The sequence below is a fragment of the Myotis myotis genome, unplaced genomic scaffold (genome assembly GCF_014108235.1).
Source record: "Myotis myotis isolate mMyoMyo1 unplaced genomic scaffold, mMyoMyo1.p scaffold_m19_p_1, whole genome shotgun sequence".
Taxonomy (NCBI): Eukaryota; Metazoa; Chordata; class Mammalia; order Chiroptera; family Vespertilionidae; genus Myotis; species Myotis myotis.
Window position 1 is genome coordinate 220,694,857 of NW_023416313.1, and position 24,467 is coordinate 220,719,323.

General features: G+C 57.1%; 1 protein-coding gene and 1 long non-coding RNA gene across 4 annotated transcripts in view; one reads left to right on the top strand and one right to left on the bottom strand.

Moving 5' to 3' along the window:
- The window catches only part of BCL11B (BAF chromatin remodeling complex subunit BCL11B), a 91,261-nt gene that overhangs the window by 17,278 nt on the left and 49,516 nt on the right, over positions 1-24,467 (top strand). For 2 of the 3 annotated variants that reach the window (XM_036317405.1, XM_036317426.1), the window contains one exon: positions 21,672-21,887. The exons of the other annotated variant lie outside the window; for it this stretch is intronic. In XM_036317405.1, the coding sequence (XP_036173298.1) occupies positions 21,672-21,887 (216 nt within the window). The remainder of the gene's footprint in view (positions 1-21,671; positions 21,888-24,467) is intronic. 3 annotated transcript variants of the gene reach the window in all.
- LOC118660242 lies at positions 9,205-10,889 on the bottom strand. The gene is made up of 3 exons (XR_004968846.1): positions 10,204-10,889; positions 9,605-9,854; positions 9,205-9,488 (listed from the first exon to the last, which is right to left on the bottom strand). It is a non-coding gene; the product is annotated as an uncharacterized LOC118660242 (long non-coding RNA).

A 24,467-nucleotide genomic window follows, 5' to 3' on the forward strand; every position in this document is an offset into this window, starting at 1 on the left:
GGCTTAGAGGTCCGAGTCGGAGGAAGGCATCTGATGCTGGTACCTGCCAGCTGATGGAGGAGTTCTTCCCTTTCTTAAGATCCCTTCCTGCGGCCTCTCCCTGCCTCTCTGAGGTTTCTGATGGAGCCCGGGGCGCATCCGTCAAGGGGAGATGAGACCCTGGGAGGGGCCAGCAGGAGGTTCCAGCGTTTGCACAGAGCAGGGGTCCCTGAGCCGCTGTCTGGGGTGGGCGTTTTGAGGAGGAGTGAGGAGAAAGGGAGATTAAGGGGCTGTGGGGCTTGTGGCCTGCTGTCTGGAAAAGCACCTAGGCCAGAGGCGTGCCACCCGGCTGCCTGCCGGCCTCGCTAAGCTGCAGTGCCCGTACCTGGGGACATACCTGACAGTAATGGTGACTTTAAGTGGCATGTGCTACACATGTGAGCGCCCTCCCCCTGCCCCAGCCCCATCGTTTCCTGGGGTTCTGAGAATCCCGCCATCAGAAACAACTTCAGAACCACTGTGGTGCTGTCCTCTGTGTCCCCACCCTGCCGGCCCCCATCCTGTTCCCACTGCTGTCCTGGGGCGATGCGCTCACGGTGTGCCGCCCTGGGAGGGTCTCGGGGGTCGAAGGAGCCAGGGCTCGCTTGGGCATTGGCTGGACCCAGGAAAGTCAAGTCACTTTTCTGGGCCTCAGTTTCCACGTCTGCACCTACTTCCCAGCACACGTCCAGCTGGCGGTAGACGATGGAAAAGGGGAGGCTTTGAAAAAGCCACGCTCAGGAGGGCGTGGACCCTGCTTGGTGCACGAGGTGTTTGCTCTCCTCAGTGGACGTCTTGGAAGTGTACCGTGGCTCTCTCAGCCACGTCCTCGCCATCCCTCCTTCGAGTTCCCATCTCACAGCCACGGGAGGGGAGGCTCTTGATCACAGGTAACGGGTTCTTGCGTGCTCTCCCCTCTTCCACAACCAAATGAAGCTATAACGGGAGGAATGAGCCGTCAGCCGTCACTCAGAGCTTTGCCTTTTGCCTTCTCTTCCTCCTCCCCCCAGACCCCAAATGTCAGGTTTCTGGAGACAGGCAGGAGACAGGCAGCGGGTGACAGGAGGTGGCAGCTCCCCCTGGGCTGGAGGTGGCAGGCAGTTCCTCGCCCGCCCACAAGTCTTCACCCGGAACCCCGAAGGCCAGGGTGGGCCTGGGTGGAGGGCGGTGCAGGCAGCAGGCAGGGCGCGGACAGGGGGTTCGGTTTGGAGTCCCGGTGACCCATTGCAGGACAAAATGCACTGGGGAAAAAGGGCGCCTCATCAGCTGGAGGGTTTTCATGCCGCTCTGAGACTTCGTTTCAGACTTTTAAAAATAAATAAAATAAGTGCGGGGAAAAAAAAAAATTAGCTTGGCCAGTGGCAGACGAAATAACTTGCTTGTGCTGGAAACTCGAGATAAACTCACTTGCAGGTTGTCTTGAAAAACTTGCATTTGATATATTTCGAGTTGTTATTTTCCCTCCAAATTAAGATTGGTTAAATCCATGTGTGTTGTGGCATGGATTATCTTTTTCTATTATTAAATCGTGACAGCTAATTATTAGCTCTGTCTACACCAAGGAAGAGGGGAGTGCTCTGTCAGAGGGATGTGGCCTGGGCTCAGGCTGAGATGCTGACTGCCCCCTCTGCCCCCCCCCCCCCCCCACCCCCGAGCTTGGGCAGGGTTGGTGGGTGGAGGGGAGGAGGGGGCCTGCCTGGTAACCCACACTAGGCTAGATGCTTTTCTTGGGTAGAAATAGTTAGCAACAATGAAACAGATACCTGTAACCCCACTTTGAAATTAGACATTCCTAACCCTACTTTAAACTGGGGTTCAGAGAGGTTAAGGGACTTGCCCAAGGTCACACAGCAAAGTGGAATCAGAGTCGGGTCAGCCTGGCGTCCTGGGATCACACAGGGATGGAAGCTTTTAGGGGGAGGTCGGCAGAGCCATTGGAGGCAGGCACTACCTCTAGACCCCATCCAAGGTGGTCCTGGTAGCTGGTCCCAGGCGTGATCCTTGCCCATATGGCCAGGAGCCCTCAGGCTCCCAGAGACCCTGGCCCACACACAGTCTGCGTACTTCCTGGTGAAGGCTGTGGAGAGGCGGGGGCAGGAAGAAGAGCAATAGAATGTGAATTCAGGCAGACCCGGGCTGGGGTTCTGGTTTTGCCAGTGACTGGTCTGATTTCAGCTCTCCGAGTCTCCGTTGCCTGTAAAATGGAGATCATCCTTCTTATCTTTCAGACTTCTCGTCGGTGTGATTTAGACAACTGATGCAAATACTAGGTCCCCGTGATCGTCAGTTGCTAATGACACTGAGTCACCAGTGGGATGCAAAGCAGGGTTCTGGCCTGCCGACCCGCCCGGAAGGGCCTCATCGCCACCCCTCCCGTTCTTCCCTGCGGGGAGGCTTGTTGGAGCTTGTGTCCCTGGTCCTGGCAGGGCTGGGTCCAGACCCCAGGGATGCTGAGTCAGGACAGGTGGCCTTTTGCCACACCAGGCTGCCCAGCCCTGCGGCTCGAGACCAAGCATTTCTTCCCCTTGCAGAGCTCCGGTTTCCTCACCTGGAACCGGAGCGCGGGGTTGCTGTCCGGCCGGCCTCCCCGGGAGGCGGTACACCAGCTGTGTGGCCTCTGCAAACAGCGTCAGCAGCCACAGAATGTGACTGAGTGTCCACCGAGCTGTTGTGGGAAACTGTACTGAATGAAAACCAAGACAAAAGTACTGGTCAGCTATGGGGCCATTTTTTTCCTTTTCTTTTGAAGTTTGGGGCCGTAGGATCTGTGGTTTAGGTCGGTGGCTCCCACTCCGGGTCAGGAAAGAGGGAGGGAGGAGGCAGGAGGAGGGGCCTGGGCTCCGGTGGCCAGAACATAACCGACAGCCTGGTTACTGTTATTATTATTAGGGCTTTTATTTGACAGTAAATAGTTAGCAGTTGACTTAAGTTTTTTATTAGGCATTTGACAGCTTTTTTTTTCCTTTGCTAATTTTCATGCCTGACTAATGCGTACTCACCAGCTCTAGACTCCGCTAGGAGCGGGCTCCGCGCAGGAAGCCCTAGAAATAAGGCGGCCCGGTTGTCACCCCTGCGCCCTTGGGTTCATCTTTTCACGGAGGAGACAGAAAGCCTGAGCTGCTCATATTAGGGTATTAATGGGGCACAGGCTTTTAGAGCTTCCGATGAGCTAGTCCCGGTTTGGAGGGCTTGACAAATCTTAGTCAACTTAATCCTCCTCACAACTCAACGGGCAGGTGCAAGTGTCAGCCCCACTTCGCAGAATTGAAAACTGAAGCACAGAGATGTTAAGTCACTTGCCCAAGGTCACACAGCCGGTGAACAGGGGCTCAGGGTGTAAACTCTCCAGTGACGCTCTGCTCTGTGGTGAGGCGGTGCTGCCCTGGCCATATTTCACCTTATGTTCCCACCCTCTGTCTCCGCCCCAGAGAGGTGGTAAATCAGATATGACTGTCATTTTAGAGACCAGGAAACCGAGTCTCAGAGAGGGTAAGGCCTTGCACCATCACCCTGTGAGTAAGCCTAGAACCCGGGCTCCTGACTTCTGGCTGACGACCTTCACGGAGTAGCACTGGGTGATCCCTGGGTCACCTCCAGTTCGGTCACTGTCCCTGCCACAGGCTCCCTCTGCTCCCAGCCAGGCAGTGGGTGACTTCCAGTCCTTGGGTGATGTGCCGTGATGGGACCTAGGGGCTAGTGTGGGGTGAAAGAGCCAGGACCATGGCCTCCACCTGTCCTCCATGCGTCTGTGGGTTTCGTGTCGACGACGTTTGTGCAAAGTCCATCTTGTTAGGAGCTGACTCCTGTGGGAGTGTTGGATGCATGGGGTGGGGTGGGGGGAGGGCAGGCAACCTGGAATCCTAGACTGGGGAAGGTGTCCTTGCTCTGGCTGACATGCTGTGACCTTGAGCAGACCCTCCCCCTCCCTGGGCCCCAGCTTCCTGAGCTGAAGTGTGAGAAGGTATTACCAGTGGTTTCCAACAGCTGTGAGGGCCTGGCGGGAGGGTGGGGCCTTCCATTCCAGCTTCTCACCTAAATCCCCTCCCCACCCAGCGGCCCCGACCCACCCCCTTTCCTCATGTGTTACAGATGGGGCTCAGTAAGTTTCCTCGGAAGAAATTGGTGGCTGGAAAGGAAAGCTCTTATCCTAGAGCAGTGGTTCTCAACCTTCTGGCCCTTTAAACACAGCTCCTCATGTTGTGACCCAACCGTAAAATTATTTTCGTTGCTACTTCATAACCGTAATGTTGCTACTGTTATGAATCGTCATGTAAATATCTGATATGCAGGATGGTCTTAGGGGATCCCTGTGAAAGGGTCGTTTGACCGCCAAAGGGGTCGCGACCCACAGGTTGAGAACCGCTGTCCTAGAGGATAAACAGGGTCTCTCTCCAGCTCCAAGCTGGGCAGACTCTTTGGGAGGAATTGGTGCACTGACCCTGAGGTTGAGAGCTCAGGCTCAGGGACCTCCTGTGCCCAAGCCCCTAATGTAGGTGTGGTTTGATAGTTGATATTTTTGTTAAGAGGCCCCCCCCCCTCCCCACAATTGTATAAGCCTCAGCCCCGGTGAAATCCGGACCCACCCTAGCGCAGACACTGCTAGGTGGCGGCCAGCGACCTAAGGGGGCAGAGATGTCAGCCTTCCCTAACTGAACCCCGGGAGGGGCTCCCCATGGCAGGTGTGGTCAGGGCCTAGAGGCCCCCGGCTGGGTCCAGGGCGGTAGGGCCTCTAAGCCTTGGTTTGTTTTTTTCAGTGGGTTTTCTTAGGGCCCTCCAGCTGGCCTGCTGGTTTTGATGTGGAAGGGGAGGTGGTTCAGGAAGGAGGAGCCTGTGCTCTGTGTGTGTGTGTGTGTGTGTGTGTGTGTGTGTGTGATGGGGCAGGGGGAGGGGTGTGAGAGTGGTGGCCTGGGAGGGAGAGGTGAACCCCTGGACGAGGGGCAGGTCTGGGAAAGACTGCCTGCTGCTGCTCAGACTCCATGGAAACTGGGACTCTAGGCTCCGCTGGGTGGAAAATAGCAACAAAACGGCCTTTCCTTTGGAGGTGGGAAGTCAGAGCCCCCAGTCCTGGTGCGGAGACGGGCAGCTTTCAGACGGACCACGAAGGCAGGGAGAACTGCCCAGCCCGGGACAGCGATGCTTGCTCAGGGCCCTTGAGCGCCTGGGCCGAGTCCCGGCAGCTTGCGGAGCCTGCTGGTTGTAGGTGTGGACACAGCCTTAGGCAGATGAATAGAGATTCAAAGGCACAAACTCACAATGCAGAGTCCTGGGCCTGGCGTCCCTAGAGCCTGGTCTGGTGGGGCTCGAGCGAGGATACCTGTCCACCCTGCAGAGTCCAGAGAACACCATTTCCTGACTTCAGGAAAGGGACTTTTTTTTTTTTTTTTTTTTTTAAAGAAACCAACGTATTTTTTATTGATTTCAGAGAGGAAGGGAGAGGGAGAGAAAGATAGAAACATCCATGATGAGAGAGAATCATTGATCGGCTGCCTCCTGCACGCCCCCTACTGGGGATTGAGCTGGCAACCCGGGCACATGCCCTTGACTGGAATCGAACCCGGGACCCTTCAGTCTGTAGGCCAACGCTCTATCCACTGAGCCAAACCAGCTAGGGCAGGAAAGGGATCCTTGAAGGCAGTGGAGAAAACACTGGCTTTGTTTCCACAGCTTTTTGGGGCAGAGTATGGCATCTGGAGAGTGTACCCTCAATGGGATTCTAGGGGTCCCCCCTCCCTTGGGACTGGGGTCGGGGGACTGCCTGCCCTGGGCTCAGTGTGATGGCTGGGTCTTCCTCTCCCTTAAGGAGAAACAGGGCAGACCTTTGATGACCCCTTCCCACCCCAGCCACCGGCTAAGTGGGCTGAGGTTGGTAGACCCCACAAAACTAAGCTCTCCAGGGCCGCCAGAGCGGATTCTTTTCCCTCTCCCACCAGGAGTTCAAAGCCCGCCAATTAAGCAGCCTAAACAGTGTGGTCTTCGCCCTGCATCACTGACATCATGGGCTTGTAAAACTTTCCCTGCGAAGCAGGCCACTTCATTCGCCGGGAAAAAGAAGTCTGTAATTTTCCTGACCTGGCCTTTGCTTTGGAGAGAATAGGAAAGGGAGAGAGAACTCATTTCCAGAAACAATCGCCCCGAGTGAGCAAACAAGGTCCATCCCGTGTGGGGCCCCGCGGTAGGGAGGGTAGGGAGCGCTGAGGTCCAGGACTCCCCAAACCACGTGCTGTGCAGACGAGGAGGCTGCCAAGGGCTTTGGGGCCTGGGCTGGCACGTTCCAAAACTAGGAGGGGGGAGGTTGGGGAGATGGACATCAAAATCCTTCCGACTTCGAGTCGGAATCCCTCCTCCCGCTGGCATGAAACCACCTGCCTCCCGACTAATGCAGTTTCCCCCCCTGCTCCGCCGGTTGCAACTTGCAAGACTCGTTCTGCCCGGGTCTGAATCTCCAGCGACCCCTCCCCCCTGCCCCCTGGACCTTGCCCACCTCCTGCAAACCATCCCTTCCCCCGCGGGCGGGAGGGGGCAGGGACAGCTCCTCCTGCCCCGCCTGCTTGCTGGGGACTTCAGCCCTGCCCACTAGGGGCTCGGAGCTTGGGGCCCATTAGTCTCCCTTCACTGCCAAGTCCAGGCACCACACAACGGCCTTTTCCTTCCCGAGGCGGGTGGAAGAGCTCAGGCGGGGGCGTGGGGGCGTGGGGGCGTGGGGCGGCCCGCACCTCCCCGATCCCGATCCCGATCCCGCACGGGAACCAGCAGACACTCTGGAAACTTTGTGATTGTGCCGGGGGGACTTCCCTGCTGTCCGTGCCCTGCCCCTGCCCACTGGGTACCACCCCGCCTTCGGGGGGCGCGCCTGTGGCCTGTCCAGTGGCCCCGCGGGTGCGCGGCTCTGCGACCATCAGCCACCTCCTTCCTGCTCTCCAGGCCGACCCCCAAGCACGTTGATTGTGTCTTTCTGGGGCGGGAGGGCCGAGGGGGCTCCAGGCACATGCATAATTCGGGGGCTTAATGGGCCAGCTGCCGGAGGGGGGTGGCGAGGGGCGGGCGGAGGCGCAGCTGACCTGCCCTCGTCTGGCCTCGCGGGGACGGCGCGCTCCTTTCTTCCTCCCGTGACAGCTCCCCTCCCCCTCTGGGCCCGGGTCGGGGAAGAAGGGGGGCTGGCGAGACGTCGGGTTAGCCAAGGGGTGGGGGCTTCCTCCCTGCACCCGTGCAACTTTTGCTTTGGGGGGCGGGAGGCGTGCAGTGAATCGGATCCGCCCCAGGACCCAGGTCCTGCAGGAGCCGGGGACTCTGAATGCCCGTTTCCTGGGAGCAGCCCCCGAGGTTTTTTCCGAGCCCCGCCCCCCGGCGGCCCCCTGTAGGCCCCCAGCCCTGCTGCGCCCCGCCGAGCTCGCCCCTGGCCCCGAGCCAGCCCCTTTCCCGGGCTGGGCTGGCTGCCGCTGGAGATGGATGGAGGCGGAGACCCAAGGTCAAGGGCGGGGAGCCCGCCATCCTGGGGCCCCTTTGTGCGCATGGGGCCGCCCCTCCTCCATCCGCCTCCCCCTCCCCCGCTCAGGGGCCGCGTGCGCGGGCCCTGGCTAGTGACCGTCCCAGACCTGAGAAATGGCATTTCAGGACCCTGAACACTCCTGCCAGTAGCCCCTCCCCAAAACCGTGGCGCGCAAGGGCCTGGGGTCCTTGCTGGGGCGGCTTTCCTGGGGCCGGGGTGGGGTGGGGGTGCCCCAGAATCCCCTCTTCTCCCCCCTCTCCTCCCGCCTCCAAACGCTGAAGGGTCGTGCCTCCCTCCCCAGCTCGCGTTGGCCCAGAGCTGGGCAGGTCCCTGGACCCAGGTGAGGCGGGGATGGAAGGTGCCTCGGGCCTGTGTGCATTTTATGTCCTACAGTCCCCGTCCAGAGGCGGTTTTCTTGGGAATCCCCCCTCCCCTCCCCGCCTTCCTCCTGCAGGAGGGGGAGCCTGCTTTTCTAGAGGGAATTCCTGGGGCTGGGATTTTAAAACACTCGACACAAGTGCTTTCCCAATTGTGTGGGAATGGAACCCTCCACTAGAGTGGGGCCCGAAGCCTCATGGAAGTACAGGAAATGAATGTCAGCCCTTCCTCCAGCCCGGTTTCTTTTACAACCAGTGCCCTCCCTCCAGGAGAATTTGTATGCAAATGGCCACCTCGCTAAGAGTCTCTATTTTTGCTTCTTAAAAATTGGCCTCCAATTGTTTAAAGCACTCCAGCCAGCCCTTAAAGACCCAGAAAAGCAGGGGTTTAGACTCCCCATGTCTTTACCACAAAGCTCTGGAGGAAATGCTCCAACATTTCCCCGAAGCTGTGACTCTGGAAATAAAAATGTATGCTATTTGGCTAGAGGAGATTGAAAGTTTACCTTCGCCGGGACAGCTTTTCTAGGCTGGAATTGGGACCACGTCTCTATTTTTCATTATTCAGAAATTTGCTGTAACAAGCATCAAGGTAATTTTTAAAAAATATGCATGTACATATCTCCTTCTGATCTGGGCTGATCCAGATCATAACAGAATACTGCCGTTTCTGTGCTCTCAGGGGTACAGTATTTGTAACCAGTGCCTTCGTGGCATTTTGAGTAAGAGTTGACCTTAACAAAAAAAAAAAGAAAGAAAATCTCCGTTTTAGTGAACCCGAACTCTGAGCAGCTAGCTTTTCTGCTGGAGGACTCTGAAGGTATTTGTCAATTTACTTTTTTGAAAGGCCTGTGGAAAAGGTAACACATTCAACACTTGGGAACTCAGAACTGCTGGCAGCCCTGGACAGGGAGGTTTGCATATCTGCCTGAACTTGCTGGCCGGTTTCTCAGACGTCCATTTATAACAGTTCTAACAAGATAGAATCTGCCTTTGAATATCTGTAAATACAGGTAAAGACCACAACCCGGCTCTCATAATGGTCCAGGGCTGAACAGACAGATCCCCGTGTTTGATTAATATTTATGTTGCCGGATTCCTTTAGAGAAAGGGAGATAAAACACCGGTCACGTGTGTGTGTGCTCCGGGGGCCCCATCCTAGGTCCCTGCCGTTTCTTTAGAAGGATGTACGTTTGGGGATTTGGGGAGACAAGGTGTGTGTATGGGGGTAATTGTTCAGGCTCTGCCTGGAAGATAGGGACGTGTGGTTGGCTGACTTAATGGCTATTACACGAGGAGGAGGAGGAGGCCAACTTATGTTTTTTCTTTATTTTGATAGTTCAACAGTGGTAAAAATGACCGGTGATTTCTCCCTCTCGTTTTGGGGTAAGGCTGGGGGCAGAGTGGTGAAAGCCCCCCTTCCCTCTTCTCTCGTTCCTTGGAAAGCGCGCACCTTTGTGTCCCCGTGGCAGGGTGGGCTGCCTCGAGGGTGTGTTGTTCTGAGCCGTACATGACAAGCCTGCAGGGCACAGGTGCCTTGCCACGCTTTGTTGCGGAGCCGTGTGTGGGAGATTTGCTTGGGGATGGGGGACTGTGTCAGCTGCATCCTGTTGAAATAAATGCCGGTGGAAATGGTCGTCAGTGGGACCCCAGGGAGGCCTCCTTTGGAGGTGTGGATAAGCATCTTCCGTTTTATGACTTTGAGAAATCTAGATGTTCTTACCGGATTTTCTAGAAGCGTGGCCTCTCAGAGCAGCACCTGAGCCCTGGCGACACCTTCGATCAGTATTTGTTGTGGCAGGAGCAGGAGGGGCCACCTGGTGTGGAAGCACCGATCGGAGATGTGGGCATGCACGGCACTGACAGTCTCAAATGTGTTTGTTCCTAAACGGCCCGGGGCAAATCAGCTCATCGTCTCTTCGTTTCGCCGTCCAGGTGCCAGAGCAAACCCTTCCCTGGCAGTGGAGTCACTGCTGATTTCAAAGACATAAATGAGTATAGGCTGTCATTGTTCAGCTCCTGGGGGGGGGGGGGGGCGTTGGGGGGGTGGGCAGCGTGACTGGTTTGCAAAAGGGCGAGGAGTCACATAGCTACTTGGGTAGCATGTCATGTTCAAGGTAAGGGGAAAAGATAGGGGGCTTGGGGGGGCTGATAAGGAGGAGGACTTGAATTTTCAATTTAGTGACCTAATACCAATAGGAAACGCTTCTCCCCCATTCCCATTCATTTTAGGGGCCTGCCCCCCCAGCTCTTTGGGGACTGCCATGTAACTCAGAACCCTAACACCGACTGGGCTTGCTGTTGCCCTTGACCTGAACATACCAAGAAAGGTATCTTTCCTGGCATTTGGTGTCTGGCTCCAGAAAGAGAGGACTTGGGCAGGGGGAGTGCAGATCAAACACCGGCTGGGCTGGGGAGGAATGCATACAGCAGGCAGCCTTTAAGTGCGCAGTCTTGCTCGTCGCAGGTGAGGAAGCAACTCCCGTACAGACTGGCGAGGACATTGTTTCGCTTTCGCCGCCGCCTCTCAAAGCTAACAGCCATTGGCATCTGTGCCCACAGAGCACACAGCTGGCGCTCGGAAACGGTCCCTGCACTGGGGAAGGAGAGGCCCTAAGTGTCCTGCTGGGGCTCCGTCTTCCTGTTTTGTTGTTTTTCTTTCCGAGAGGCTTGGATTCCTTTTTTCCAGCAAATGCTGAGTGACCTGAATTGGAGTTTTAATAGGAGTCACCTGTGGCAGGGCCAAGCCCCTGTGGTTCAGACTTGCTATTTAGAAAATACAGATGCTTGCTTTATGTGTTTCGTGGGTTCACCCCAGCAGGGCCGAGACCTCCGGCTTGCGTTTTGGGGTGGGTGGTGAGTGGGGGGTGGCCTTCTGCCTTCTCCACGGGGCACTTGAGGGAGCCCTTGTTCCCTGGCATCGGAGCTGGAGTGGGGTGAGGGCATGGCAGATCCCCGTAGCTGTGTCGGTGCAGGCACGGAGCCAGAGGCTGTCTGGTGTTCCTTAATTGAATACAGATCTCAGTCAGTTCCATGTGGGCATGCCAGAATGGGCAGGGAGGGCAGGGAGGGTCCTCCTTCCCCCAGTTCGGGTCTTAGAAGCTCGGACCCCCCACCTGAGTGGCCTCCAGGCCTGTCCCCACACCCAGCCTGCGTGGTTTGCAAAAAAGGAAGGGAGGTGGGCGCCATGATCGTGCGACGCCCATGTAAACACTGTTTGTATGAACTGGGTCTTCTCTCTTTTGTTAGTGGCAGCTCGTTAATTAACCAGCACATTAGTGCAGCCTTCTTGGACACATGCATGTATTTGGGGGGCAGAAGGTTGTCTTTCTCCTAAAACTCTGAACGGCACCGTTCAGGAAGTCCAGGTAGCTGCCACCTCTTCTCTCGGTGCCCCGTGGTCCTCCCTGCCGCCCCTTCCCACCCCCTCTCCCCAGCCTCCCCCTTAACCCCAGTGATGGGGCTCCTAGTCGGGTGGAGGACAGACGCGTTAAACGCAGCTAAATAAATCATGTTTACGCTTGGCGTTCTTGGGAGTGAAGAATCTGTTGGCTGTTTTTACTTCCTTATTTCTCAGCATTTGCTTCCTACCTGTTTTTGAGCTCATGCCCAGAAATAGTAGTTTTGTCAAATGAGGGTATAATGCCAGCCAGTCTCTCTCGCTGCCAAGGAAGCTGCTGGATTTTGCAAAACAGAGTGACGTTTTTTTTAGTGACACTGATTTTTTCCCCCCCAAAAAGAAATTAGGATGTAGAATAAGGGTATGAAAATGCATGTAGGGAAGAAAAAAAATCCCCCCCTCCAGCCGCCCCCGAGGCTGAGGGACGCGCAGGGAGCCGGCTGGGAGACAGGTCTCACTTCTGTCGCACTTGGCAGCTCCGGGGGCAGGAGGCAGCACAGACCGGGAGAGGCCGCAGCTGCCTTGGCGGCTGAGAGCTGAGTCAGGTTCCTCGCACTCAGCCCCGAGACTTCATTTGCTCTGCCATCTTGGATGATGTGGCGCAAAGATGTTTGTTTTCTTAGTTCAGGTTGGTCTTGTGTCTGTGTCGTTTCCGAGGCCTCCTGCTTGGTGCTTGCTGGATTCTTTCTCTGAGGTTACAGTCGATTCTGGTCCCAGTCCGGCTTGGGGGCCTGTTGGGACCCAGCCGCATGATCATTGTTTATATACAGAACAGCCAGGGAGGCGGCCCTTTCTCTGCCTTTTATCCACCACACTGTTTTGGGGTATCTGAAAAGCCATTGCCCTGGTGGGGTGCTGGGCAGAGAATTACAGGGAGCCTGCAGGTTAGAAAAACTTTTTTTTAAGGTTTCAAAAAAAAATAAAAAAAATAAATGGCAAATACAGGTGGGGGGGTGGGTGCTCCTGCCAGGAGGCCAGGCCTGACTTCTCCGGAGTCTGTGCAGGGAGCAGCCAGGCCTCTGGGGTGAGTTCAGTCTGAGGCCCAGCACACCAGCTCTGTTTCAAAAACACCAAGGAAACCAGGGCAGCAGGACCAGCGCCGGCGTGCTGCGATCCCCCCAGTTCCTACGGGGAGCGCTCGGCGGTGAAATGCTGTCTCCACAGAGGACCCTGCTACGGTTCCTTTAATTACACCAAAGAGCGGTGTGACGCGCAGCTGAAGGCAAACCTCTGCGGCGGCGGCGGCAGCGGTGGCGGCGCGGGGCTAGACTGAGTCGGAAGGAGCAGCGTTACCAGTGCTAGCCTGCTAACCATCTTCAGTGCATTAATCCCGCCAAGTGTTCATTTTTACAAATTTTGTTGTTGCACACACTGTACGTCACCGTTGGTGCGTGAGGAGATGAAAATGGATTTCGCGTCAGAAAATAAGCAGGGACGTGCCTGCCGGGCTGCTCCCTCGGAAGGCAGTGTGGGACGTTCATCGTCAGACGCTACCTGTGCAGAAAGGCAGGCTGGCGATACGTGGATGAAATGCCACCCGCATCCAGGAAACCCGGCCAGAGGAGCTACTTTGCTGGGGGTAATTACAGGCCTCCAGGCAGTGGCATTCCAGAGGTGGCGTGGCAACCCAGCGAGGCCACGGAAAGATGTTCTTACGTGATTGAGCCTCCGTATTCTATGTCTATTAGTAAAAGGTAAAAAGAAATGAAAAGGAAACAAAAACGTCAACAACAAAATCCAGGGAGAGTTTGTGTGTGTGTGTGTGTGTTTATTATAGGAGACCAATTGCATAGAACTCTACTAACTGCAACCAAAAACAAGACATCTATTTAAACTATAACAGGGTCCCCCGTTTGACAATTTTTTCTTTTTTCACCTTCTACTAACCGAGTGAAAATTCTGTTCACCTACAAGGAGCCCTGCTGGCCCTGGGGTTGCAGGCTCCCCGCCTGCCCAGTACAACGTCATGGTCTGATCTTAAAACGGGGGTGAAGCCGACATTCCTCCCATCCCCCCGCCCCCCTGCACCTGGGATTGTCATCCCTTTTCCTGGCTGTAACCTCCTTGCTGGGCGCTGTGTTTCTCGGGGTTCTTGTTGTTGGTGGGGCTGCGTCCTTTTTGCTGAATTCTCTGAGGTTCTCAGAGTTCGGGCTTCCTCCTCTGTTGACGCTCTCTGCGTGCAGGCGGCTGAGCCGAAGCAGCGGTGGCCTCTGTGGACCCGAGACCACAGCTTCCTGAGCTCCCCCCGTTTCAAACACGCCTATAGCGGACCCGCCCGACGGTTAGCGAGTGCCAGGGGTCAGCATTCCGAGGTCCTTCACTCCTCAGAGGCCAGGCCCTGTGGAAGCTGATGGGAAAGAGAAATGTGTTGTCAGTTGGAATCATCTTCTGGTTTATTTCCCTTGTGTGACGTGAGACTTCAGTCTTGACGATGGTCCCTGCCCTCACCACACCCCCCCCTCGGCTTCCCCCTCCCTCCCCCTCACATACACACATGCAACTATGAGAGATGGGGACATGCCGAAGGGATGTCTGGCCAAGCTGGTCATTGGGGTCTGGCCACTAAGTTCCATCTAAAAAGTGGCCATAGGTTCCTGACCCCACATCCCAAATCCTTCATGGCTGGAACCCAAATGGCTTATCCAGCTTTTTACTTCAGTTTATAGGCTGTGCTGTTCGCCAGGGGCGGCGGGGGGGGGGGGGGGGGGCCCATTGGGAAGATGCGTGTAGTGTAGCGTTTGTGGGTCCTGAAGCAGCCGGAGAGGAGATGATTGGAGGAGCTTGGCTAAGTTGTTTTAGGGCAAAAGACGGAAGACGGACGCAGGTCAGGAGGCCGGGAGAAGGGGCAGTGCCTCTGCCAGGCTTTTGCTGGTGACATTCGGAGGATCTGTCACCTCTAGCTTGCCCTTGGCCTCTGTAGCTTCCTGGGGATGGGAACACACACTGTGCCCTGCCCACACTGCTGACACGTGCGTGTGTATGCGTGTGCACATGTGTGTAATCTCTGTGTAACAGGTGAGCATGCACACAGTTTCCTGACGAGTGAAACACATGGTTTCACCTGTTGTCCCAGGCCTGCCCATTCCAGGATCGGGGCTGTGGATCCGGGGGCCCACCTGCTGAGGTCACCCCAGAGGACTCAGATCTGTTCCTGTGGGGGGGTCCCGAAGCCAGGGTGGAAGGCCTTGGCGTCCGGCTGGAGCAGGAGGAGTTCTGTTCATTGGCATTCCCAGTGGAGAGCCCCAGGGATTTCCCCGCGAGCCCGGCACGCACCAGGAGAGAGACGGAGCTCATGTTTCCCCGGAGGGCTGGCTCAGGCGGTCAGCTCCCTCCACTTCCCCCGAGTAGGTCGGGAGGAGGTTTGGACACAGCCTTCCTCCCAGCAGGCCCCGAAGTGCTCGCTGCCACCTCGCTGGGCGGGGCCACAGAGGGACGGGGACTTGGGACTTGTGCTAAAACCCCACCGACCCTCGGCTCGGGCTGCAGAAAGGGGACGTGCTGCTCCAGAGGACTTGGCGGCTGCATCTTGGGGAAGTTGGGGTTGGCAGCCACGGGCACCTGTGCTTTCGGGCCTGGTGCAGAGGTGGCCTGCACTCCTTCCCACCGTGAGGCGCAGCTGCGGGGAGGACATTGCCTGAGCCCTGGTGGGAGGGGGAAGGCGGGCTTGGTGGTGTTGGGGGCATATTGTTCTTGGCCTCGCCTCTCCCTTTCTGGGGTGCATGAAATGACAGCAGGCTGGGGAGCAAAAGTAGTGGAGGCGGTGACTCACCCTTGACAGATTCCAGAGTGCGGGGTGGGCGGGCGGGGAGGCACCCAGAGGAGGGGCCTGGCTCAGGTGCTGGGAGGGACGGGAAGGCAGGCATGGGGGTCTCCGGGTGGTCGGGTGGTCGGGTGGTCGCTCTGGAAGCCCTGCCCTCCCTCGGTGCCCCCAGCCAGCCAGGCCCAGGTGGTGAGGGCAGCCTGTCAGCCCAGGCCACCGAAAGGGCTGTGTTTTCAACAGGCAGCCCGGGACCGGCTAAATGTGGATTTGAACCATGTTTTCATGTCTCCCATGGAACGGCCTGAAGGAAATCTTTAAACATAGCTGTGCAAACCCTGTGAACCCCATTTCCCCTTCCCATGGCTCCTCCTTTAAGGGACAGTTACACGTGAACCCCCAAACCCCAACCCATGGCAGCCAGGGACCCAGAGACCGGTGATGGGCGCCTGATTTAGAAGGAGAAGTTGGAAGTGGGACTGGGGGAGCCTTAGCTCCCCACAGAGGACTTTTTGGTCCCCCAAACGCTTGGTGCCAGGAGCTGAGCCATGCAGTACCCTCTGGGCCTGCCCTCCCTTCCCCCCGTCCCCGGCTTACAGGTTTCCACGGTGACTTTCGCTGTTCACTGAAATGCTTGCATTCCCTGTCTGCTTTGTTTTATGACGAGGATATACATTTATAATGAAGTGAAAAACAAGTTCCAGGCTTTGCTGGTTCCCAGACCTTGGCAATTAAAAACTAAGAAAAAGGTGAAATAATACCTGTAGAGGGAAGGAATTTATTATTTGAGGACCTCCTCCCACACACACACACAGGACCCTTGCTGCCCTGAAATTGAGTAACAAAGATGCCTTAGGACCCTTCCTCTCTGTTCCTGCTGTCTCAGCCACAGCCCTGCCCCTACACCCCCGTCCCCCCAAAAGGGCAAGGGAGACAGATGATGGGTTAGGGCTGGGACCTGTCTGGTGAGTACCTACGCCGTCTCATTTGAGGTGGCACTCCGCTTCTTTCAAAGAGGAAATTGCCAAAATGGATGTCATCGGCCGCTAATTAGATGTATTTTAACCGCGGGGTCGTTTTGCCGGCTAATGCTGTTATTATGTGCTTCCATGTGAACACGCCGGAGCTGTTAAGCAGGGTCCTGCGGCCGAGCAGGCGGCGAACGGGGCCACGGCCGCAGAGGCACTTTTCCTTGGTGTCAGCCGGTCCCCCGGGGTTGGCCCTGAGATGGCCACGCCGGGCCCCTCGCCGAAGTCTGAGTCCTTTTAGCTTCTTGACATGCACCCCTTTCCCCCTGGGACCACCTTCTTTATGTGTTTCGACCAGGGAGGTGCTGAGCTCTCCAGATTGGGGACCCCCAAATCACACCTCTCTCCCTCTAGCCACGGTCACTGTCCTCCAGTCCCCTCCTAGAAGCAACAAATGACCACCCCAAACTGGCCGGCCTTGGGTTTTCAAGCCTGAGCTGGCTTCCCTCCCGCTTCTCTCTCTAGCAAAACCGGAAAAAGGGTCCTGATTTCCCGTCAGGTGGGGGGAGGTGGGCTGGAACTTGGATAATGATCCTTCAATGTGAGCAGCGCCTTTGACTTCCTGTGATTGCTCCCTCTCCCCGTCGTCGCTGCCTGCCCCACCCCCTTAATACATAGCATTTTTATCATCCTTAAGACAAAGTAGCTGGCAAAATATTTAAGCGATCCGAAAGAAATGTTTTTATTTGCCCGCGTGCTAACTGGGTTATCTGCCTATCTTGTTTATGAAATTTGAGGCTGCCTTTCCTGCAGCCTGTTCCACTCCCACATCTTCCCGGCTCCCATTTCCATATTTCTGCGTGCATGTTCTTTGTTAATCACTTGGCAAGCGCTTATTTGAATATTAAAAATTTCTTTAATCATCAAAGGCAGGAGCACAGTCTCATGAATATTCATATTTTTCCCCCTCCTCATTACCCTGCAGTAAAAGCCAAACAGCCATCAATCGCCCTCATTACAGGCTCTGGCGTTTTGATTGGCTGCCGGCTGCCCAGAGCTTTTTTATTTTTTTATTTTTTCCCTTCTCCTATGAGCTGTTTCTTACCTGCCAACGACCAAAAAAAAAAAAAAAAAAAAAAAAAAAAAATCAACAATGCAAGAATAAATTTCTCTGGTTGAAAAGCAACTGCAAACTTGTCACACAGTCCTGTGGCTGGCTGGCTGCTGCCAAAGCGGCCAGCAGCACTACCTAGGCCCCTAAAAAAAACAAAAACAAAAACAAAAAAACCCAGGAAAAAGAAAAAGGGGGGGGGGGGAGAGGAAAAAATAAATAAATAAATAAATGAAGAGGGAGAAACTTGAGCCTCAGCGATGAATATTTGTCAAGAGAGTTGACGTAAGTTTCATTTGCATAATGACTTTGTACTTCTGCATTAATAAAATTTGCATATGAAGCCATGTTAATTACTCCTGATCATGCTTTTTGCATTCATGCATAGTAATTTTCTCCGACTTGTGAGAATTAATGTCTTGGCATGGGGGGAGGGGCGCGGGATTGTCAGGTTTCCTTGCCAGTGGCCCTCACTCGCAGGCGCTGGCTCCCTGTCTGTCTGTCTGTCGCCCTCCTGGGTCTGTGACTCATTTTTGCACTATCAGTAGGAGTTCTTGGCTTTAAAAAATGTATCCATGGAAAGGCACCGGTAGGGAGAAAAATATACATCTGCACAGTGTAGTCCAGAGCCCGTCTCCTGGCTGGGATCTGTCACCCTCCCACCCACGTGGGAGGGTCGCCCGAGGATTCAGCCTTGGGAAAGGCTCCATTCCCCTCAAAACCGGCCCCGCGTTCCCAGGAGGGTTTTTGTGTCTCCACGCGCTGGTGGGTGGGTGTGTGCGCGTGTGTGCGAGCCGGGGACGTGCGCATGTGCGAGGAACGAAGCCACACCATCTGCAGGGCCCCTCCTGAAGGGAGAGCGGGTTACACCCCCCTCGGAACGATGCATTAAAAATTACCTTACACCCTGATGGGGAGCTTAAGAAACGTTTTGGGGTTTCTGCTTGGGCATTTTCGTGCCTCTTTGTGCAGACGCACAGAGTGAGTTGCCGATGCCCCTGGGCCGTGCGGTGCTGGGCACCCAGCCTCGGTTTCCTCATTGGTGGGGGGGGGGGGGGTATGCTACTGACTTCCTCGGGCGGCTGCTGGGCTTAAATGAGATGATATATGTATTCACTGTTTATTTCTCTTTCCCTAATGAAAGTGAGCTTCCACGGTAAGCAGGCCAGCCAGCCAGGGGTTTATTTTTAAGCCGCCTGGATCCCGGTAAAGCCGGGATGGCGTCTCGGCGTCCCTCTGCCACATACCACCGCACACGTGCGTCTGGTCCGGATCCAGCGGGGAACCCGCCGAGACCTCCAAAGAAATTTTTTTTTCCTACAGGGATCCCTAGGGTGCCTTTCCATGGGGAGGGGGGGAGGGAGTTCCAGAAAGGAAAATAAATAAATGAATGAAGAAATGAATGGATGCATAATATAAACGAACAGGGTGACAGTTATTGCGTGTTCACTAGAAGCTCTGTTCCGGCCAGGCATGTCCGGACTGTCCTTTAAAGGCGGGAGTCTGAGAAGTGACTCACCCAGGAAATGGCAGAGGAGAGAGAAATGGCAGAGGTGAGATCAGAACCCAGGTCTCGGGCTCCCAGGCAGCATCTCTCTGAGCTCCTGGCTTCCTGTGCACGTGTCAGCCTCTGGTCACAGGGTCTGAGTGCTCTGTCACGGGTTCTGGGTCCCTTGGCTGCACTTTATTTTTTTAAAAATGTGTTTTCTGTTGATTTTTAGAGAGAGAGGGAGGGAGAGAGATTGAGAGATAGAAACATCGACGAGAGAGAAACATCATGGATCGGCTGCCTCCTGCATGCCCCGTCCTGGGGCCCGAGCCCGACACCAGGGCACGTGCCCCAACTGGGAATCAAACTGTGACCTCTTGGTCCACTGGTCGATGCTCAACCACTGAGCAACACTGGCCGGGCGCTGGCTGCACCTTTGAAGGCAGACACGCTTTCCTTGAGAAGGAACCAGAGCTGGGAGGTGGCCTGGGATGGGCAACGAAGCCAGAGACAGTTGGCCTTTAGAAGAAAATGGAGATAAGATTCATAGAACAAAAAATTCACCATTTTAACCCTTTCAAGGGGTATGAGTCGTGGTTTTGAGTGTAGTCACCGTGTTGGGCAGCCATCACCACTATCTAATGCCAGAACCTTTTCATTCTCCCGAAAGCAACCCCGCCGCGACCCTCTCACGCCCCTCCCCGCCCCCTGTCCAGGGCTCTCCCTGGATTTGCCTGTCCTGGACTCTCCCCACACGTGCGATCATACAGTAGGCAGCTCCTTTCAGCACCTTGGGCTTCTGCCCCAGCTTCAGGCCAGGACTTCTGGAGCCGCACCCTTGGGCAGGCTTACACTGCTCCAGTGGTGACCAGCCCCGCGCGCGCCCCCCCCCCCCCCAAGCAGGGGTTCTCTGCAGGCAGGTCAGGATTGGGAGCCCCTCGCCTTGCTGGCCCCTGCCCTGGCTCGGTGGAGCCCGCCTCCACCTAGGAGCAGGTGGACTTGGCTAGGGGAGATTCCTAATGAGGTGCTGAGGTCCCCCAGGGGCAGCCCAGCCCCCACCCCCTGAGTGAGGATGGCTGGACCCTTCCTGACTCGGGCCTGAGCCTGACCTTCCCAGAAGGAGAGAGTGTGGCTGGACTGTCCTGTGGTCCTTCCTTCCAACCACGGAGGCACAGGTTCTGCTTGTTCCGCCTTGGGCAGTGCCACCAGCACCGGGGGCTCTGCTGGTTTTCTCAGCCCTGGGAAATGCTGTGGCCTCACCCAGAACCTGGGGACCCACCCACGTTTGCTCCTTTGCAACCTCTGATGGCCTGGCTGAGCCCACAGACCCTCCAGCTCCCCTTCCCCCCACAGCCCCTCCCTTTCAGGATCCAGGGCCGCCCCATCACTCCACCCCACTGCAGGGCACCTCCAGACTTCAGAGACGCAACTGGGTTCGGGTTCCCAACCTCCCTGAGCCTCCGCCTCCCCGTGGGACGGGGATGATCTTCCCTGCTGAGCGGGTGGCTGTGGTCGGTGTTTCGCTCAAAGCTGCTGTCACAGCCACGGGTGGTGCAGAGCCGCCCTGGGTCTGTAGGCAAGGCCTCCGTAGTGGATGGGTTCTCAGGCCAGGACTGGCCGGGGCAGGCTTCTAGGAGGGGGCAGGTGGCACTGGCCTCAAGTGCCGACCCTCCCTGGGGCCTGTCTGGAATCTGGGGCATTGCCTTCTGCTCGGCATCTGTGGCTGGAACTGCGTATGGGGCCCTCGCCACACCCTTCCTGGGCCTTGAGCTCAGAAGCATCCCGGGGCCCTGGGCATAGCCTGGTGGGAGGTCTTCCGTGGCCCAGAGGGGCCAGGTGGCTGGGGTTAGCTCTGACCTCCCGGCAGGACATTGGCAGGTCTTCTTAAATGCCCCGATGCCCCTCCAGTCCTGGGTTACAGACAAAGCACCCCGGTTCCGCAGCCAGGCAACCAGGCTGCTGGTGTGTACAGCTTTCTGGGGCCACGTCATCAGTTTCCTGGTCTGTGCAATGGGTATCGTAGGCCTCATCACCCCAGGGCATGTTGGGAAACTCACGGGCGGTGAACACTGTGGCTCCTGGCTCGCAGTGGGTTTGCAGGGCCCTGTGGCTCTCTGGATGGAGGATTCCACGTGGGGCCGTGGCGTGGGCAGACGCCCCCCCCCCACCCCCACCCCCGCCGTGCAGACCTGTGTGGGGCGGTGAGCAGCGTCGGGCGGCCTCCCTGGCAGAGCCGGCCCAGGGCCCAGCTGCCTGTCGTGTTGTTGACGTTTTCTTTTTGTCTCTCTGATGCTTCCCCGCTCAATTATTCACCCAGGGAATTTGGGCTTCTTCACTTGTGGTTTTGGCAAGGGCTTCACACAAATGTTTTGCCCTGGTGGTCTCTTAGCCATTTAAGATAAACGGCCAAATCAAATGCAGGCCGTGCCGGGGAGCTGAGGCGAGGCAGGCCCCTGGCCCTGCGTCGTGGCCATCGGACCAGGGAGGCGTGAGGAGGGGTGCTGGGCAGTGCCAGGGTTCTCTTGGGGGTGTTCAAAGCCTCTGAAAGGCCTGGGGGCGTGGGTCGCTGAGGAGGGCCTCGGGCTGCAGGGCGGCACCAGCTGGCCATTCGCCAGGCTGGAGGCTAACCGGCGCCCGGCGCTCCGAGATGGACTGGGGGAGGCCGGGCCTGTCCAGACAGCCATCCGATAGAGCAAGCGGTGGCCTGGAGTTTCCCAGGGTGGGTGGTGGCCCAGATTTTTGGGAACAGATGCCCAATGGTGCCCGCTCCCCAGCACTTCAGAAGCCCCCCTCCCATAGGAGGACCTACCTGGGAGTGGGCACCCTGACAGCTCCCTGCATTAGGCCCTCGGGGAGGGGAGCCTGGCCCTAAGACAGCCCAACCTGGCAGCTGTGGAAGTAGCACCCCCAGGCCCCTGCCTGTGCCCCGGTGGTCTTCCCTGCGGGGCCTGGCACCCCGGGAGGGGGGCCTGCAGCCCTCTGCCCCGGGCCCCTGTTCTGCGCCCCGAGCCCCGTGTACAGTCCAGGGCCCGACTGACCAGTCTTTTCTATTGTTTTTTCTCCAGGGCCGTGCAGGCCTGCCCAGCTGCCCGCGATGGCCCCCATAGCTGCCTCCTCCTCCCACCCTCACACATCCGTGATCACCTCACCTCTGCGCGCCCTGGGCGCTCTGCCGCCCTGCTTCCCCCTGCCGTGCTGCAGCGCGCGCCCGGCCTCGGGTGACGGGACTCAGGGTGAGGGGCACATGGAGGCTCCTTTTGGATGTCAGTGTCAGTTGTCAGGTAACAGACGCCGCGGTGGGGGGGCGGGCTCCCGGGGGTGGTGGGGTGCACCCTGGCAGAGCTAGCAGCTGCCTCTCCCAGGTGGGCCGGGGCAAGGTGGGGACCCAGGGGGGCCGTGCAGCCCCTGCCCCAAAAGGCATTTTCGGGGGGGCTCCAGGGGGAGTGGTGAAGGATGCCGACAGAACTGAGCACCAGTGCCTGGTCCCCATGGGTCAGGAGGTCCCCACGCCTCCGCCCATTCTGAGAGTCTCCCAGAATGCGCCCCAGCCTCCAAATTCCATCTCGTTGGGCTGTTTAGCTAAAGCTTAATTGGATAACGCTTAACATCTGAGGTTTTCTTCTGCCCTCGCCACTGCCACCCCTTTCCCGCCCCAGCCACTGCCCCACTCCAGACATGGCCAGGAGAAGATTCCGTGGTGGTTGTCTGTGTACATTGCCAAGCCGTCCAAAACGCGTTTCTCTTTGTGAGAATGTGTTGCCCATTAACTTTGAGGGGAAAAAGTACTTTAAAGGAGCCTTTCAGGGGGATTTCAGGGGGGTCTTAGGGGGCTGGGGCAGGGCCATGTGTTTACTGAGGGGCTGAGCACCTACTGTGCGCCTGGCTTTCGGTTGACGAGGCTGCCCATTTTACAGATGGGCACACAGGGGCAGTGAGGTGGTGACTCAACCTGGCCACCATTACAACCACCAACCCCCTCCCCACCCCCAGTCCCCAAACAGAAGGCCACCTCCTTTTCTGGCCTGGGCCCTGGTGTGTGCGCCGTGTGCCTCTCGGGCTGTGTGCGGCTTCTCGGCCGCCTGCCTGGTGTGCAGCACATCGCAGCCTCGGGAGCCAGGATGCCGACACACCCCAGGTGGTGGGCGCACCTGCTGTCCGGTTCCCAGGCGGGAGAGGAGAGGGTGGGCGCAGAGCGGGGACACATGCAGGATTTCTCTTGACGTGGGTGGTGGAAGGAAGGTGATTTTATTGGGCAGGGTTTGCTTTTAGTTGAAGCTGTTCCCAGGGAGGGTCCCTGCTGGAGCCCCATCTCTGTGGAGGGCCACAGGCGGCCCAGCTCCAGGGTCAAGTGCTCGCTGGGCCTTGCTGCTGGCGAGGTAGCCTTCGCAGCATCCCCTCTGACACATGGTGGCATCATAGGGACTGGGTTATGCCTTGATCGCACCAAGAAGAATCGCCTGGGTGGGGTTCGCATAGAAGTCACGTGGGCCTGGTGTCCAGGGTGACTGGGGCTCCTGTCCCAGCCCGTAGGTCTGTGCTCTGGTGCCTGCGCTGTCTGGGCGGCTGCCCTGCTCTCATGGCTTCCTGTAATGAGTGCTGCGGGCCTTGCAGCCACTGCGGGGTAGGGGTGGGGCGAGCTCTCAGAGATCAGCCCAATGTTTATGACTGGACTCCGTCAAGTTCTGTGGTGCAGACACACCATCTTCTCTGCGCTCAGGGCTCTGCTTAACCCTCTGTCGGCTCCAGCTCTTCCGAGAAGCAGCTGTGCTGTGCGGGAGCTGTTCCATCCCCATTGTGCAGACGGGGAAGTAAAGCCTTGGGCGGGGTGGCTGGGCCAAGGTTGGGGACCTGGAATTTGTCAGCAGGATGCCTCCTGACAAGGCTACCCTCTGCCTACTGAGTCACATGCCTCTGCCTACATCCGGGGGATGTTCCTCACACACCTGCTCACAGCCGCGGTGCCACCTGCTTCCTTGTAAGGGCTGTGCATAGAGGGCCTACTGTTTGCTGCCTTGTTCTAGGCACTTTGTGTGCATTCTTGAGTTTAATCCTCACAGCAGCCTTAGGTAGGTTCACTCCCCTCCCCACTTTACAGATGAGAGAATGAGGCTCAGAGACATTGAGGGCTCACAGCTCTCATTCATTCATTCATTCATTCACTCATTCATTTACGCATCCATTCCTCCACAAAACGCCATTTCTTGGGCACCTAGTTTGTAGACACTGTGCAACCCAGGCGGAATCAGGCGAGGGGTCCCTGCCCTCCCGCTGCTTGTAGTCTGGCGGTGGTGGGAGGAGCCGGAAGGGGACTGTACATCCCTTTAAAGGGGATGGAGGAGCAGAGGTGGGATTTGATCCTGGGCTGCTCAGCCAGCACCTGTTCCATCTTTGGCATTGCCTCCTCAGTGTGAGGCCTTCTCGGGCTTTATAGCTCGATGCTATGAGGACTCAGAGACCGGAGCAGCCCCCAGAGTTGATGGCAGTGGGGTGTCTGTGCCTGGGGTCGTCCCTGGGACCGCTCCTCCTGACCCCAGGGGCCCGCTCTCAGCCTCCAGCACTCCATCCCGACTCCCAGCACTGTCCCCTTTCATCGCCGGGTCCCCATGAATCAGCTGTGCCAGGTCGCACCACCGTATTTTCCGATGAATTTCAACCTGCAAATATCCCGTTCCTGTGGTGTTTGTCCCTCTGTAGCTTCTGCCCCCGGCACCCGGCTGTTTGCTTCAGTGTGTTTAGTGCCTGTTTAATTAGCAGCTGCAATGGAGTCATTACATTCCCAGCTCCCCGTCAGGAGGAGGCAGGCCTCTGTGCAGGGGGGAAGGGGCCGCCGGCCGCACTCTGTCTTGTCCCTTTCCGGATCT